At 42.9% G+C, this 16,201-nt stretch overlaps 1 protein-coding gene across 1 annotated transcript in view; it reads right to left on the reverse strand.

Annotated features, from left to right (window-relative positions):
* Nucleotides 1-3,778: 3,778 nt before the first annotated feature.
* The window catches only part of srcin1b (SRC kinase signaling inhibitor 1b), a 41,383-nt gene continuing 28,960 nt past the window's right edge, over nucleotides 3,779-16,201 (reverse strand). Inside the window, 12 exon segments of the mRNA XM_070927163.1 lie at nucleotides 3,779-3,931; nucleotides 6,043-6,144; nucleotides 6,270-6,419; nucleotides 8,408-8,550; nucleotides 8,661-8,994; nucleotides 9,296-9,620; nucleotides 10,394-10,541; nucleotides 11,715-11,845; nucleotides 12,064-12,239; nucleotides 13,343-13,503; nucleotides 15,426-15,466; nucleotides 15,981-16,070. Of these exon segments, the coding sequence (XP_070783264.1) occupies nucleotides 3,779-3,931; nucleotides 6,043-6,144; nucleotides 6,270-6,419; nucleotides 8,408-8,550; nucleotides 8,661-8,994; nucleotides 9,296-9,620; nucleotides 10,394-10,541; nucleotides 11,715-11,845; nucleotides 12,064-12,239; nucleotides 13,343-13,503; nucleotides 15,426-15,466; nucleotides 15,981-16,070 (1,954 nt within the window).

Here is a 16,201-nt window from a genome sequence, read left to right on the forward strand (position 1 = left end):
GGGGTTCATTCACAAGCTGTCTGATCGTTTGACTGCTTGTGTTTTTTTTGTCCCATCTGGCTTCTAAATAACTCATTTGGTTCGTGCAATAATATCAATACTAAGCCAAAACTACAAAAATAAGACCCAAGTTGTGATGAACCAGAATCATCCTTTAAAGTCTAAAATCCATCGGGCATAATGCCTCCGTTCAAGAGACGAGATCAAAGACGAGACACAGTTTTGGCTAACAGAGCTGGATGAAGATGGATTCTGTGCAGACGGTTGAGGATTAACACCCGACTGTAATGCCTGAAGAAAAGGCTGGCTGGATAAAAACACACTTAAAAAAAAAAAAAAAAGGCCTTTCACGTCTCCTGAATGCTCATATTGTCTGTAACTGTGTTGGAAGAAGGTGTACAAGGAGGAAGAATCCGAGCCTGACAACAGCTTAAGTTCAGCAATAAAAGAAAACAGTTTGTGGTGACAAGGTGTTGCCTGGAGCCTCGGGGGGGACACCGGTACATCTGTGGCTCTCTCAGCGCTCCCAGGAACAAAAGGACTGGCAGACAGGTGCACCACCCAGGCTTCAACAGGGATTATACAGTGCACCGCCTCTTTTTATGCAGCAGAGCAGCAACTTTTCCATCAAACTCAAGAAATGAAACAAAAAGACACAGCCTGCCTGCACAGGTCAGCAACAGTGGAAATCATTTTGAGATTCAATATTGTTTTGGCAGTTCTTGTCGATGGATGTTGTAGTCTGATAGCATCTGGTTAACAAACATTTCACAATCCGAACGCATTAATTTGCCCGACAAGAGCAAACACACACACACACACACACACACACACATTACACCACCTTCTGCTGATCATGAAACAGGCAACATGTGAAAAAGGGGCGAAAAAAGAAAATACAAGATTAAAAAGTAAAGTGACAGCAAATGCGAGTTAATGAGTAAAACGTTTGTTGTCCCCCATGTGTGACTGTTTTACTGCATCATGATACATTATTATTTATACATGGCGCTTCATTTGACCCACAAGCCACAACACTGTATGTACAGTTTAGAGTGACAGAGACGCTTTAAGATCTACTGATGCTGAACCAAATAATTACTCACATGATCTGTTAGATAATCTTTCACTGTGTTGAGGACACGTGTAACATTAACACCATGTTTGATGACATTATCTCAAGCCATGAGCTCCCCCCCGACTATGCAAACATTTATGCACAAAAGAAAACAAGATTATTTCACTTGTTTGTTTGTTTTCAGGATCTCTGGATGACACATTTTTAAAAAGCAATGAGGGAAATTAGTTGATATTCAGATCTGCATCAAGACACCACCGGCCCTGAATACTAATCCTCGAGGTCTGCCCAGATGGCAGCGCCGTGTCAGGCGGAGGTCAGCCATGTTAGCCGCGTGCTAACCGCTGTTACGGCTAATGGAAGCTATTGTTAAACATCCTCCTTTCTGGGGAGTCATAACCTCATACATGAACGTTAAGTCTCTAAAAATGTCTGGGCTCCTGCGATGAATATAATAAACTCTAAATGAACTTATAAATGAGGCACTGCATGTTTAATTGGTAAATTCAATAATTAATCAAAGAAGATTTCTGCCCCAAATGCAGAGACGCTGCCTCTTGGAGAAAACGTGGATTGGTGCGAGCAGTTAAGGTGCTCTCTGGCTGGATGTGTTATCGTTTCCTCTTTCCCAGTATTTTCTGAAAGCTCTTTTTTTAAAGGACCGTGGCCGAGGATGGGTCAAGGCTGCTCCGCTCAGCAGGTTGGGGGGGGGGGGGGGGGGGGGGATCGGGGGCAGCTGGGAGCGCCTGCAGGAGCAGATAAGACGAGCAGAGCTTCACATTTAAAAGGCCTTCAGAGTTCATCGGCCAAGTGGCAGAGTTTAACCTCCCGTTCACACACACAGACTCAGGAGTGACCCCTCGTTTAGCATCGAGCCGCTCATTTACATCCTCGGCTCTGATAGGTTTACTTCTCCTGTTGCTACACCCACGCAGGACAACAGTTCCCCTCCTGAGCGATGTGTCTTCATGCTACATCTTCTTATTTTTCCCCCCCCAGCAGCGTATTGCATGGAGACGCTGTTGGCTGTGACAATCCCCCCCCCATTTAGTTGGATGTACTTTAATGTAGTTTGAGCTGAAGTAGAAAACAACTGTGCTGCAGTTTCCTGACGGTTAAAGATGAACCTTTCTCAACGTCCACGTGTCGCTGCCGAGGCGGTCAGTCAGTTCACAGTGAATGACTTCCTGTCGCTCCTCCAGTGTTTGAGTCTGTTTGTGTGGACGGACGGTTGGAAGCAGAGAAACAATTTCAATTTTATAAGAAACTAAATACCTAATTGTGAAATTACCACTAAATTTACAAGATTGAAATATTTGACTCTGATAACCATCTGAATGTTTGTGGTTTGAATTACACTCTTTACAGTTTTAAAAATGTTCTGGATGTTTTTTTATTTTTCGTGGGTCACATGATTGACAGAACGTGACCTGATTGGACAGCCGCTTCATCAGCTGTCATCAAACAGTCATCATCAGGTGAGAGTTCAAGGTTGAATTCTTCATTTTGAATTTCATCAATACAACTTTCTTACTTGACTTTTTATTAACACTTTTCTGTGAATTTGTGAACCCAAAAATTAAAATCAAGGTTTTGAAATTGAACATTGTGCAGGAGATGTGGCTCATGAAGATACCTCCTCTATAAAATATCAATTTCAAGTTCTGCAAAACTTATTTTTTAATCATTATTATATATGTGCAAATAAACTAAAGAACCTACAAGAAATTCAAACAACATAAATTCAGATAGTTTGTCAAGTGAAACATTTCACTGTTATAAATTCAGCTCCATGAAATGTAATAATTAGGTATACAGTTGCTTATTTGAATCACTTGCTTCCATATGTTTAGTTTTTCCTCTGCTGCCCACAACCTCAGTCAGTTCCTTGACAACGCTCCACTTCTTCTCTTTATCTTTTACCACCTATAAATATGTTTATTGCACACATTAAACTGTCTACAAAAACAGCTCTTTCAGCTAACCCTTCACCTTGTGCTTCACTCCCGTCATCTTGCATAATAAGTTGCAGCATTAGAGCTCTTAAAAGGCAATTCTGAGTAAGCTAGCTTAATGGATCGGCCTCTTGGCTGGGACGAGGACCTTTCAGCCACACCAGCGTACTAAAATACTGCTGCAGCGCTGCCTGCTAACCTTGAGGTTTAAAGGATGGGTGATGGGTGAGAGCAGCATGTGGTAATTACTGGAAGAACAGAGGGAGAGACGAGGATGAGGAGGAGATGAGGAGAACACATGGCTGGATCATCACGGTGAAATATCGTCACTTCGACCTTGAGATATGAAATCAGTCCGTGGCATTACTGGAGATTATGTCGCACAATGGAGGCAAAGGATGTATCTGAATAGATCTGACTATTATAATAAAGCTAGTTTAATCAGTAACAAGCACCACCAAGACCTTCCTCAGGAAATCAAAACATCGACATACTCGTACGACAAAAACTTGATCTCTAAGCAAGCTAGGTTAGATCCAGTAACTCAAAACACACATCAAGAACGGGTAGAAATCTGTAGATAGTTCCCCCCCCTGGTTTGTGTGTAATCTCTGTGGTCTGCTGGTTGGGCCTACACAGTTTCTCTCATGTCGCAGAAGTTGGGGGAGGGAGGAGGGGGGGGGGCTTCCTCTGAAGTGACAGCAGAGAGGAGGCAGAGGCAGACGGAGCATCAGAGGTGGAGGTTTTAGAAGTGGAATACCTGCTGCTGGCCCTGGACTTTGGGGAAATCCTCTTTCTGCTTGCGGGTCTTGGGCCTCTCTAGGCTGCCTTGTTGAAGGTGTTTGAGTCTGGCTGCGACGGTGGGACCCTTCGTCGGCCCCGGAGAGTTGCTGCTGTTCTGTGGGAGCCAAAAGAAAACACAGATATTAATTATATTAATTTACAAGGAAAACACGCATTCAAGTATGTGGACCCCCAAGTGAGATGTGTAATGTAAAAGGTCAGTGGTGGAATGTAACGAGGTACATTCACACTCAAGTACTGTATTTAAGTACAATTTGGAGGTACTTTACTTGAGTATTTCCATTGTATACTACCTTATACTTCTACTCCACAACAATTCATAAGGAAATATTGTACTTTACAGCACTACATTGATTTGACACTTAAGAGTTTAATTTTACATACAAAAACATATAATATGATGCAGTACTGTATTACTAATCTACCCAGGAGTACACAAAGTATCCAATATTGGCTCCACATTGGCGAACTACAACATTAAAATGCCCTTACGTGAATTAATTAGTGATAAAACTAAAATAATATAATATTCCATAATAATATAACTTGGATGGAGCCATTCTGCATAATGAGTACTTTTAATTTTGATACTTTAAGTACACCTTATATATAATACTGTACTTTTACTTGACATTTTGATTTCACTTTTACTTGTAATGGGGTATGTCTATAACTTGGTATTTCAACTTTTACTTAAGTAAAGGATCTGCGTACTTCTCCCAGTGAGTCAGTCTAGTGTTCAGTTTTGGTTCTGAACCTTTCACGACTTGGTGACCTGGAACGGCTCCACTGAGGGAAATATTGTTGTGATGACCAACATCTAGAACGAGACTTTGTTTTATTCTGCTGACATTAATCACCGCTGGCAACTTTAAACACAGCGCGGTGCCCAGACGCCTTCTGGGAGTAAAGACAGGATCTGAATTTAAAACACCTGCATGTGAGAAAATAAATTCAGAGAAACGTTTCTGTCTGCAGCTCTGAAGCTGAAATCCCCTCCCTCCCCTCCCTCCCCCTCGCTGTCCTTTATTTTGACAGCTACCTGCTTAACGCTGTTGTGCGATAATTCCAACAAAAACAAGACCTCTTTACTCAGCTAAATATGTCACCAGAGCTGTCAAGAAGTGCACTCGCTGCAGTCTGCAAGGAAAGAAAAACCAAATACATCGTCTGCTTCAATCAATGATTCGCTGCACATCACACCATCAATTACAAGGTTGCATGTTTACACTGCTAAAGCTGCAGTTAAGCGAGAGGATCAAACAACAACTCAGGGCAAGTTTCACAAACAAAGATCGCATCATGTTAATGTTTGGAGAAAGGAACTGTTAACAAGGTCAGAAGGAGAAGTTCACTGAAACCACAATGTGATGTTTATCTTTTCTTTCTTCTGCTAACGCTTCATTTGAAATTTGGTGTTATGTGTGTGTTACTGGGAGATACATGTTCTATTTTTCATGTTTGATAAATAGCGGTGTGTTTGCCAAACTAACTATGTATTATAGAGATGTCCAGTATACTGATTTTACTGTATACTGGGATGATGATGACAACAACACTGCCAACATGGTGCCACAGCGTGAACACAGCCCAGCACTCCTGTTTTTATAAGTAGTTTTATTTTGAGCTCCTTTTTAACAGACAGACCGAGACGCAGCTTCCAGATCAGCACCAGGCTCCTCGTCTGTCTCGCTCTGACTACTTGCTATGCTAACGTTAGCTCGTCAGCCTACTGGAGCGCAGCTATATATAATATTTGGGAGGTTAAAAAAAACATAAACAAAAAATCTGACCAATATAAACGGGACATTTTACAGTGGAGTCTGGTGGGCAAGCTATGTTTCTGTTCTGTAAATTCTTGATACCGACATAAACACAGACACATACATATCTGCAACAAGCTAATATCCAGATCCACTTATTATATTTGGCCATTTAAATTATTTTCATTGAACTTTGTGGCATCTAGTGACAGAAACTTTACACACAGACGATGCGTACATCTATCTGTGATTAAACCGGCCCAGTTTTATAACTGTAGAAGCTCCACTCTCTCTACTCTCAAGAGGAGTTGACACTTTTTTAATTAGTAGTTATAAAGGCTTGAGTAAAGTAGAGAGTAAAAAAGGGAAGAGGATGCCAGTAAAGGACAGGCAGTAGAAGAAGCAGCAGTCCACAGGCGTGGCAGACGGAGGGGGCTGTTACCTTTCTGCCCAAGGACCCCAAGGTGCAGGGAGGGGTGGGGGTGGCCTTTGGTAGGGTGCTGAACCTTTTATTACAATCTTTTACAGGCGTTCTCTGAAATATCTTTGATCCGTGGTTGTTGTATGAGAGCAGAGCAGCAGAGACATGTTATCACACCAAAGTCAGCAACATAAACCTACATGATATATAAAATACAACCAGCAGATCCATCGTCTAATCTGTCGTACCTCGAGCTCCGCAATAATCTTCTCTTCGTCGTCTTCGTCTTGAATGGCCGACGCTGCGATCACAGGCGGGGTCGAGGCGGGTCGAGGGGTGTCAGAGGGGGTCCGCCTCAGCTTCACGAGAGTTTTAGGCATGTCACTGTCTTCTTCCATCTGAAAGGGGAAAATAAAGATGGCAAAACCTCTCAAGAATAAACTGTCATAGTTCACAGTTTCATGTTCATCAGCAGGATCCTTCTCTGTTGTCCAAACTCGGATTAATCAATCAGTCATTATTTACTTTATTTACTGTTAAGTATCACAGAGGCCTCGTTGGTTCGTTGTGTTCAATATCCGATCTTCATGCACACAGTAACCACTTCACTCGGCACATGCTGAGTAGTCGATTATCTGTTCCAGGTATTCCCTGGTCCTGTTTTTCTTCACAGTCTTGTAAACTGAATCTCTTTGGGGTTTTGGACATCTGAAGACGTCACTTTGGCCTTTAGGAAATCGTGATGGGAATTTCTCACAACTTTCAGACATTTTATAGAACAAACACATCTTAAAATAACTCATAATAATCATTAGTTGCAGCCCTGATGTCAACAGATGAGCCTGAATCATGTGCTTGCGTCTGCACAGAGAAAAGAGTCAGATAGCTTCACTAAATCTGTATCTAGTTTACCAAAACTGGTTCTACAACAACAACAAAAGATCCAATCAGTGCAGTCCTGTAGGAAACCCTAACAACAAGTGACAGGATTTAAAAACAGGGAAAACACACATTTGTCCTGTAAAAGTTTTTCTCATTTAATGTCAGATAAGTTGAATTATCAAACCCTTCATTCATCTATCACACGGTGTCATATAATGTAGAATCACATCACGCGATAGATGACTAGATTATACTTACTTATACTTCAATACAGGACTTTTACTTGTAAAAGTATTTCTACAGTTTGTTGTTTGAACATATACATGAGTAAAGGACCTGAACACTGGTTCACTGAGTTTCCTCTTTAACAGAATACTTCCCGCTGGTGGATTATTAAGGTTATTAAACACACTTCACAGACCTCAAGCTGAACCAAAAAAAACCTAATCTAATAAGAAACTACTTGACTTCAATCAGAAAGGGCCGAGGTCCGTGAGGAAGGTTTCCAGCACCTTGTTGAATCAATGCCTCGAAGGATTCAGACTGTTCTGGAGACAAAAGTGAATTCGACTCAGCAGGTTTCCCCCGCAGAGAGAGATCAGGGAGGCTTTAGAGCGGCAGCAACTTGTTCTGCCTGACAACCAAACCTAAAACTGCCTGCAGCCGACGGGAATCTCACTCTGTCGAACATGTGAAAGCAGCTTTCTTAATATGTGGGTCAGAATCCGACTTGTCTCACAAAACATGTTTCTGAATCCCTGCATACGAGACCGCTGAGACTGTATTTCAAAGTGGAGCTGCAGATCTCAGACACCTGGAGGCTGAAAGTATCCAGGGCTTAAAATGGCTTCCCATAATATTTAACAGAGATTTGGACAGATTCTCTACAACTTCAGCATTAACAAAACGCTTTCAACCTACAGCAGCACTAAAGAGGTGTGGTTCACCTGCAAAATGTCACTAAAATTACATGCAAAGCTGCTGTTTCCGCTGCATCACCCTGCGACACTGAGTAACACATCGTTAAAGAAACTGCTGACTGTTTGTTTAGTGGCTCCACGGTTCACAAGGGAAAAACCCAGTCAGTGTTTTAATGAACAGGCAAGGGGGGTGTTTCAGACTGGCTGTCATTCCAGAAGCAAACACGGCTTTATCATCATTACTTAGGCAATAATGATTAATAAAAAAATGTCGGGATTGGCCCTGATCTGGAGCCCGTAGAGGGGCTGGGAACATCCATACTTTCACTTTAATTTCGGGGTGAAGATCATCATCATTTATCATCATGTTTAACTGATTAGCTGCTACGTAAGTGGAGTTGAGGGTGTTCATGAGTCTAATCATATTCAGGAGATAATGTTTACATAGAAATAAGCAACCACGTATCTGTATTTTATGATGCACAACAGACTTAAGATAAGGTGCCAGAAAAACCCTCCTCCTCCTCCTCCTCCTCCTCCTCCTCCTCGACCGCCTGCACAGCCCCCCCCTGAAAGTGTCTCACCTTCAGATTCTTGGTGGTGACGATGACGTCTCCAGTGCGGTTGGTGGTGAGGCCGTGTGCTGACGGGAAGCTTCGGCGAGGTGGAGGAGGAGGCGGAGACTTGGACGGTTTCTCTGTACGATACCGGGCCACATTGAGGTCCACTGTAAACGGAGGACAACACTTCAGAACTTCAAACATACCGCAGTTTTTTTTACAAGGTAAATAAACTGAATTTACTGCACAGATGGTCGTAAAAACAGAGACGACTCACCCGACCCTCGATGTGAACCAGCCCCCTCCATGCTGTTCAGCTTCTGGGCAGCCAGCTGCACTTTGCCAGGCTGCTGGTCCCCGCTGGGTGTGGTGGTCGAGGTGGTGGTGGCTGTGGTCCCAGTTGCGGGAGAAGTAACTGTGGTGGAGGTTATTGGGATGGTGATCTGGGGCTTGGGGGGCACTGCCGGCTTGTTGATGTGCCTGGCAGCGAAGTCCAGGTCCGGGATGGCCTTCATCAGCTCAGCCTGGGTCTCTTCCAGCAAGCGATTGATGTCCTGGGCGCTGAACTGGGTCAAGCTGGCACGCTTCTCCTCCCAGTCCCGCTCTGCCGCCTGACACATATACAGATTTAGACAAATGACGAGCTGAAACATGCAGACTGATAAAAACATAACTGAGACACATTCATGAGTCTAATATTACACAGATAAATAATGTTAGAGAGCGCCTGCTGCTGCTGGTGTGTTCAGGGTCTCAATAAGATATTTAAATACCTTTAGATGCACTTTTAAATGTAAATGGATATTTGCCATCTGGCTAATCTGACATGATAATGAGAATAATGTGTTCAGTGTGTGATCGCACGCAGCATCTACAGATGAAGAAAAATACACATAATCAGCAGCTGATTACCAGCCTGACTTCGGCCGACACAGACTTATCAGCAGGGCGGCGGCTCGGGAGGTCATCGAGAACCCGGTTTCTGAAGGTCATTGAAGGCTGGATGTCCTGCTCGGGGCCCGAGGTGTCTGCGTCAGGGGCGGACACGGGCATCCAGTTGGCCAGGCCGGCGCTGGTGCTCAGGTCAGTGAGGCTGAGAGGAGGACTGTTCAGGATGTCCAGGTCAGAGCTGCGACTCGTGTCCTCGGCTCTCTTCTGTGATTGGCTGGAGAGGTCTTCAGGGCTCTTCCACACTCCTTCTGTGACTTGTCTGTACATATAGGAGGGATACAAGAAACTACAATACACACAGGACACAATGAAGGTCCTGGACTGTGTTAGAGAAGCAGACTAGAAACTACAGGAAATAGAAGATAAAATGCACTCAGTTTATCACAAATATGATGCTCTGTCAAATTATTTTAATTATCGATTCATCCGATTATTGTTTTAATCATTTATTAGTATTTGATGCTGCCGTTATGCTATATTTCGGCTATAAATGTGTTAAATGTATCTGCAGGAATCCTTTGTAAGATCTGTTTCGAAAGAATAGAAGCAAGTAACTACCTATTTTTAAACATCTGTATCTATATTTTAGATGAAAGAAACAACAAAACTGCAGAAAAATCTCCCTTATTATTATTTTCATTTAATGTCATTCCATTTATCTTTTCTATAAACTTTTAGCTTCCTGAACAAGCTTGTGTTTACTTTAAATTCATGTTTGAGTGTATGTAGGTAAAAAATGTTTCCATACATGTGAATGTCTTTGTGCAGATATTGTATTTTTTATTGTGATGACTAAATAAATGAATAAAAGCAAAGTAAGGAATCATTTTGGTATCGTGACTTAAACTAGTCCATTTTAAACAACGCCCAGCCACATTATTCAGTGTTTCAGCACAGTAAGTGAGCGTGAGGTTTGGTACAAGCGGTCTTGAATCTTGCAGCAGAAAATCACAATAAAAACGTGTAACGAGAGGAGAAAATGTGGCGTCTGATCTGACTTGGCTCAATAAGAAAGTCAGACAGTCTCTGAGCACACTGAGGAGTGTTTGATATGTGTACCTGCGGAGCGTGCTGAGCGCATCAGTCATTGTGTTGCAGCGCTTCAGCAGGGCGTCCAGGCGGTGAGGCTCCTCTTTCAGGAACTTCACAGCCTCCACCTCCACCCTCAGCACCACTCGCATCTTACTCTGCAGGCTGGGGAACTGGTCTGCATGGGAGGGAGGGAGAAAGGGGGATGAAGAGGGGAGAATGATGGGGAGGGAAAGGCAGAGGGATGAAGAGAGAAAGTGGCATGTCAGAGGGATGTGTGGAGATAATGATGTGTGGAAGAATGGAGGTGGAGAGGGAGGGAGGGAGGATTACAGGAAAGGAAGACAGGATGCTGTTTCTGTCGCAGCGATTTGAAGCCCCTGGATTTTCCTGTCATATCCAGGAGGCTTCAGTGAGGAGGATTCAGTGGAGGTCGGCCAAATGAGAGGGAAGGGCATGCTGGACGTGCAGCAACAAAAACAAAGCCTGCGCTCATCTGTGGGTGTATGTGTGGACGACTCGCAGCCAGCGTCTGAAAGCTGTCCACCTGCCACTCAAACACTGCATCATAGCATCGGTGTAGCATCGGTAGGCGCTAGGTGGACATGCTAACCAGGAGTGGTCAGTCTACACATTATCATAATGAGGCCCCCGAGAGCTTTGGAATTACTCATTAATATTCATGATGGAGAGAGGAAGTACACAGGTCAGAGCAGCAGGACAGGAAGCTAAACCCGAAACTTCATGAATATCAATTAAAGACTTTTCATGAATATTCATCTTTTCTGTATAACATAAATGAACTATGACCCAAAACTACAACAACAGTACTACACTTTTGTTTGCCATTTGAGTGACTGAAGTAATGTCAATAAGTACTTACACCATCATACAGTAGCTTTACACTGTAAGACATGCAGCAAAAAAACTACTTGGATAAAAAAAAGTATACTGACATTTTATATCTGGTCTTAAAAGGTAAAATCCAGTAAAACAAAATAATGCAGATTCTTGGGGGAAATATACTGAAGTATTTGCAGCAAACTAACCAGTAATGTACAGTAAATAAAGAAAGCTAAGACATTTTCTTATTGTCAACAAAACCAACACTGTGCCAGTCCGTCTCTCAATACTTTCCTTCCCCTGTCTGTTTTTAATAGTTTTTGGACAACAATGGAGCTCTATGGCAAAGAGGGAGAAGATATATGTATATACTGCGTGTAAGAAAAAAAAAGGCTCTGTGACTGACAGAGAAAACTACTAAATGGCTGCTTGGAGGGAAGCATATCGAACAAACTGAAGTGTACTCCAGAACAGCTGCACACACACAGGAGCTCATAACAACACTTACTTTTGAGCTCAGTGAGCGTCTCTCCCAGCATCCTCAGCTCTTTGCTTTTCTGCTCCACATCCTGCTCGGTCACCAGGCCGTGGTTGACTGACGAGTTCCTCTGCAGCTCCTCCACTGACTTCTCCAGGTCGCTGTGGACGACCAGGTCACAGCTTCATATCACTCAGTACCACATGTGGTAAATAGTGTGTTTCAGACAAACCAAAAAAGTATTGAGGGTTGATACCGAGCCTTCATCACTGCGTGTGGTCCTACTGTCTGCGTGTGTTCCTCTACACCAGCGCAGCAAAGACAAACTACCCTTCATTTATTGTGCTTGTTGCATAAATCAATGGTGCTCTGAACTCACTGCAGCTGCTGGATGAGCAGCTCCTCCTGGTTGAGGTACTTGAGTCTCTCCTCCTCCACTAGGAGGCGCTGTCTCTGGAGCGGGTCCTCCTGGGTGCGCATGGCGTCCAACATCATGAGGCTCAGCTCCGACTCCGTCTGCCTCAGCAGGGACAAGACCGAGTCCTGGTTCTCCAGCTGGGACACCAAGAGACATGGTTCATTTTACACTGTTTTTACACGACTGTGTGAGCATGCACGCCCAAATATACACCAGGTTATTAGTTTATTAAGTACACCTTGTTGAAAATCCAACAGCCCTGCAATCATTTTTACTTTAATAAATAATAATGTTCAGTTTTGTCAACAATAACAACAACAATAACTTTATTTGTGTGGCACCTTTCATAGATAAGATGCAGTGCTTCACATATTTGTATTACAAAACATTTAAACAGATTAAAAAGGTCACAAACAATAAAATACTAATAAAATATTTCAATAAAATAAAGGAAGTCTGAAGATGTTTCTTGAAGGAGCTCACAGGCTGTTCCACAGTTTCAGTGATAAGAAAAGGCTGCCTCTCTATACTTCTTTGTGTTAACTGTTGGCACGTTTGATGCCGTGGTGTTGGATGGCCTGAAGCAGTGGTTAAGAGTATAAGTATAAAGGTGCTGAACATTTAGAGCCTCTTAAACTAATAATAACATTTTAAAAAATCAATTCTAACAGAGACGGTAACCCGACACAGCAGAGGGTTTGTTACACAGAACCACCTGAGAAGTCGTCCGTGGAAACAGTTCGGGAAAGAGGGCAGGCACGTTCAAAAAAATACCTCGGCAGGTGATTGGACGAACCATCCGTCTGTCACGGGCTAACTTCAACCAATCAGATCAACGAACCATATGACCACATGAGCCAGTAGGGAGAAAAGCAAAAACATGTTTTCTCGCGTGATCTCGCGGATCCAGCTGCCTCGCAAGGTCAGAGAGCCGGCGTAAAAATGCTGAACTGGGTGTGATATGGTCATTTTGGAGGCTTGTGGTGCTCTTCAATTGTATTGCCTCATACAGAGAAGTGTTTCTGTTATTTAGTCTACCCTCGTTGATATAAATGGAGTGGACAAAATATTGTAAACACCTCTCAGAATATATACTATAACTCAACTGAATGGTCTTCAAAATTCAACAAAAACATTATACCCTTCATGGGGGGAGGATTTACAGCAGGACTGTTGTCTTAGCCCGCATTAGTTTACACAAAATTTAAACTGCTGATTTAGACCCTCGTCATTCACACACCTGCATGTTGCGTAGCTGCGACAGTTGTTTACGCAGTGCGTTGGTGTTTTGCTGCAGGCCTTGTAGGTGGAGCTGCATCTGCAGACGGGACACTGTCACAGGCTGGTTGGCCCCCGAGGGTGGAGGTGGCATAAGGGCCAAGGGAGCCGACGGAGTCAAAGCTGCCAAACAAAAAGCAGGATTTAAACTCTGGGAATGTTCTCGTAGCTTAGTTATGGGTTTCTTTGATAGAAGTTGTCCCAAAACACTGTTAGTAAATCGAAGGTTTTAAATGAACTGAAGAACTGAACATGGAGCAGGAGAGAAACCTTTAGCAGCCAAATCCTCAAAGAGCTCAAATGTCCATCCAGTAGGAAAACAATTTGACTGACTGGATACAGAAGATTGGTTTTGGAAACAGCAATTCAGGACAAGTTCTATCTGCTGTAGGGTCAAGGGGGGAGATTACAGTCTTACATAAACTTAACAATGATAAACAGCATGGGACGGCTTCAGGGACAAACAGGGTTGGTAGTGAAAAAAACAGCATTTCCACTAAATCCAAGTATCTCATTATAAAAGTCCCCAGACAACCCAGACGTATGAGTGTTTCCAACTCAGATAATCCTTTGAAATGACAATGAATGCTCTGACAGTAATTAGGGTGTTGAGTCACACGCATCATGCAGAACGACACAAAGGGAAAAGACAATCGATAACTGATTTAAGGAGTTGCATTTTTAGCTGTGAAGTCCTGTGTCTCCACCAGAGCGACACATTTACTGAGCGTAACATCTCCAACACCTCAGTGCCAACACCTCTGCAGACCAGCTGACGACTTCCTGCTTCAGCTGCAGGGTGTGTCCTAGAAACTCCGACCAGGAGATCAGAATCAGAATCAGAATCAGCCTCCGTGGGCGTTTTTTTGACCGTATTTAACCAGAATTCAAGACAGCTTTAGAGCAGCGTCTGACACAGTGGGCAGCAAATGACTTTCTGCTGCCTCACCAGTTCAGATGAAAAACAGGAACGTCCTGGTTTTAACTGCAAGCACACAGATAACAGTGTGAGTCCATTTGATTATTACTGGCTGAAGGAAAATACATACTTTCATCATCCTGGCAGACGGACAGATAAGAATCTGATCTTAACAGGAGGAAGAAGGCTGAAATCACTGACAAGTTAAAAATCTGTGAAGCTTTACTGATTTTATAGTAGAAATTAATGTTCGACAAACAAAACTACTGCAAAGAAAAGTCCATTTTAAGTTGCAACAGATTCAACATGTCCAGGCTTATCTATAATTTGACAAAAGATCAAATATTCCCAATGTTAATGCACAAATCAGATAACAAGAGAACATGAACTTAAAATCGCAAAATCTCTTCAAAGCAGCTCAAACTGAACTCTTTATCAAAAGAAATCAATTAATTTTAGCCTTATTCAGCTTTCAAAACGTGCAGTTTCGTCAGCACTTGTGCAGTTTTACATTTCGTTATTGAAGAGGTCCAACAAACGTTCAAATGCTGAGTGGAAGTTTTGAACATGGGACGCGTTTGGCTTCCAAAAATAACTCAATGAGAACTAAAGACAGAGGAGGAACACCTTGACAAAATAACATGTTTTTGTTTTAGAATTAATGCAACTCAATCTTACTGAAAAAGACAGAAAACAAGTGGAAAGTGAAGGACACCAGCTGAGAGGGAGGTAAGTCCTTCAGGGCGACACACACATACTTTTTGGAAGATCCAAATAAAGTATAAAGAACACAGAGGGGCAGACGGGGGAACAGGAACCAGACACTTCAGGAACACATAGCTACCTTTCTTTTTTTTAGTTCGTCCAGCTAAAACAAGAAGCATGGGCACCAGTTACACAGCAGCAAAAGCCGGCACATACGGTATGAAGAAGCTTGCAGAGTCAGCCATTACGATCACATATGAGGCACTTTAAGAATTATGCAGAGAAAATGAAATAGCAGCAGCTCTGTGAGAGGAAGAAGAGCCAATTGATGTGGCTATCAAACAGGCAGCAGTGGGGAGCGGTGACAGGCAGTGATAGGAAATAGTTTCTCTTTTTTGTTGGGGGGGTAGTGAGCACTTACTGTCAGTTCCTGAGCAGTCACTGGCTGACTCAATCTTCTCCCTGGAAGAGGCAAGTGTTAAAGTACTTACAGCCAGAACACACTATCGACTCAGCTACTGAGAAGCTATTGATATATGGTGGAAAATATATGTGTTGCTAGCAGCTTTATTCAGATTGTACTTCCTGGTGTGTGTGTGTGTGTGTGTGTGTGTGTGTGTGTACAAGAAATACAACTATTCCCTGCATGATCAACAGCAGTGGGCAGTAAATTAAGATACTGGACACGAATTATGATAATGTTCCCACATCACCGACAGATTCTGTGTTGCTAAGTAATTTACATGTCTAGCCAAGTGTTCATGGTATAAACACTTTTACTTTATTTTTTCCAAGTTTTGAGGGCAGTATATGTGGTATAAATGTTGCACTAGGAGTTTTGGACAATCACATAAAAAGTATATATAGCAGCTTTATTCAGATTGTACTTCCTGGTGTGTGTGTGTGTGTGTGTGTGTGTGTGTGTGTGTGTGTGTGTGTGTGTGTGTGTGTGTGTGTGTGTGTGTGTGTGTCTTACGGGCTTTCTGCCTCAGGCGCTCTGCTCAGAACTCTCTGCAGCAGCCCGGTCAGACTCGCTATCTGCTTCTCCATGGCCTCCATACGCTCCCTGGATTCAGCCACCAGAGATACATACAACACTGTATTCTTTTTACATTAAGTATAATGAACACTATAAATCTTCCCCCAGAGCTCCCCCTATGTTCTCCTTTTAAGCCCCATCTGCATGAGGAAGTGTGG

Source organism: Enoplosus armatus, chromosome 20 (assembly GCF_043641665.1).
Source record: "Enoplosus armatus isolate fEnoArm2 chromosome 20, fEnoArm2.hap1, whole genome shotgun sequence".
NCBI lineage: Eukaryota > Metazoa > Chordata > Actinopteri > Centrarchiformes > Enoplosidae > Enoplosus > Enoplosus armatus.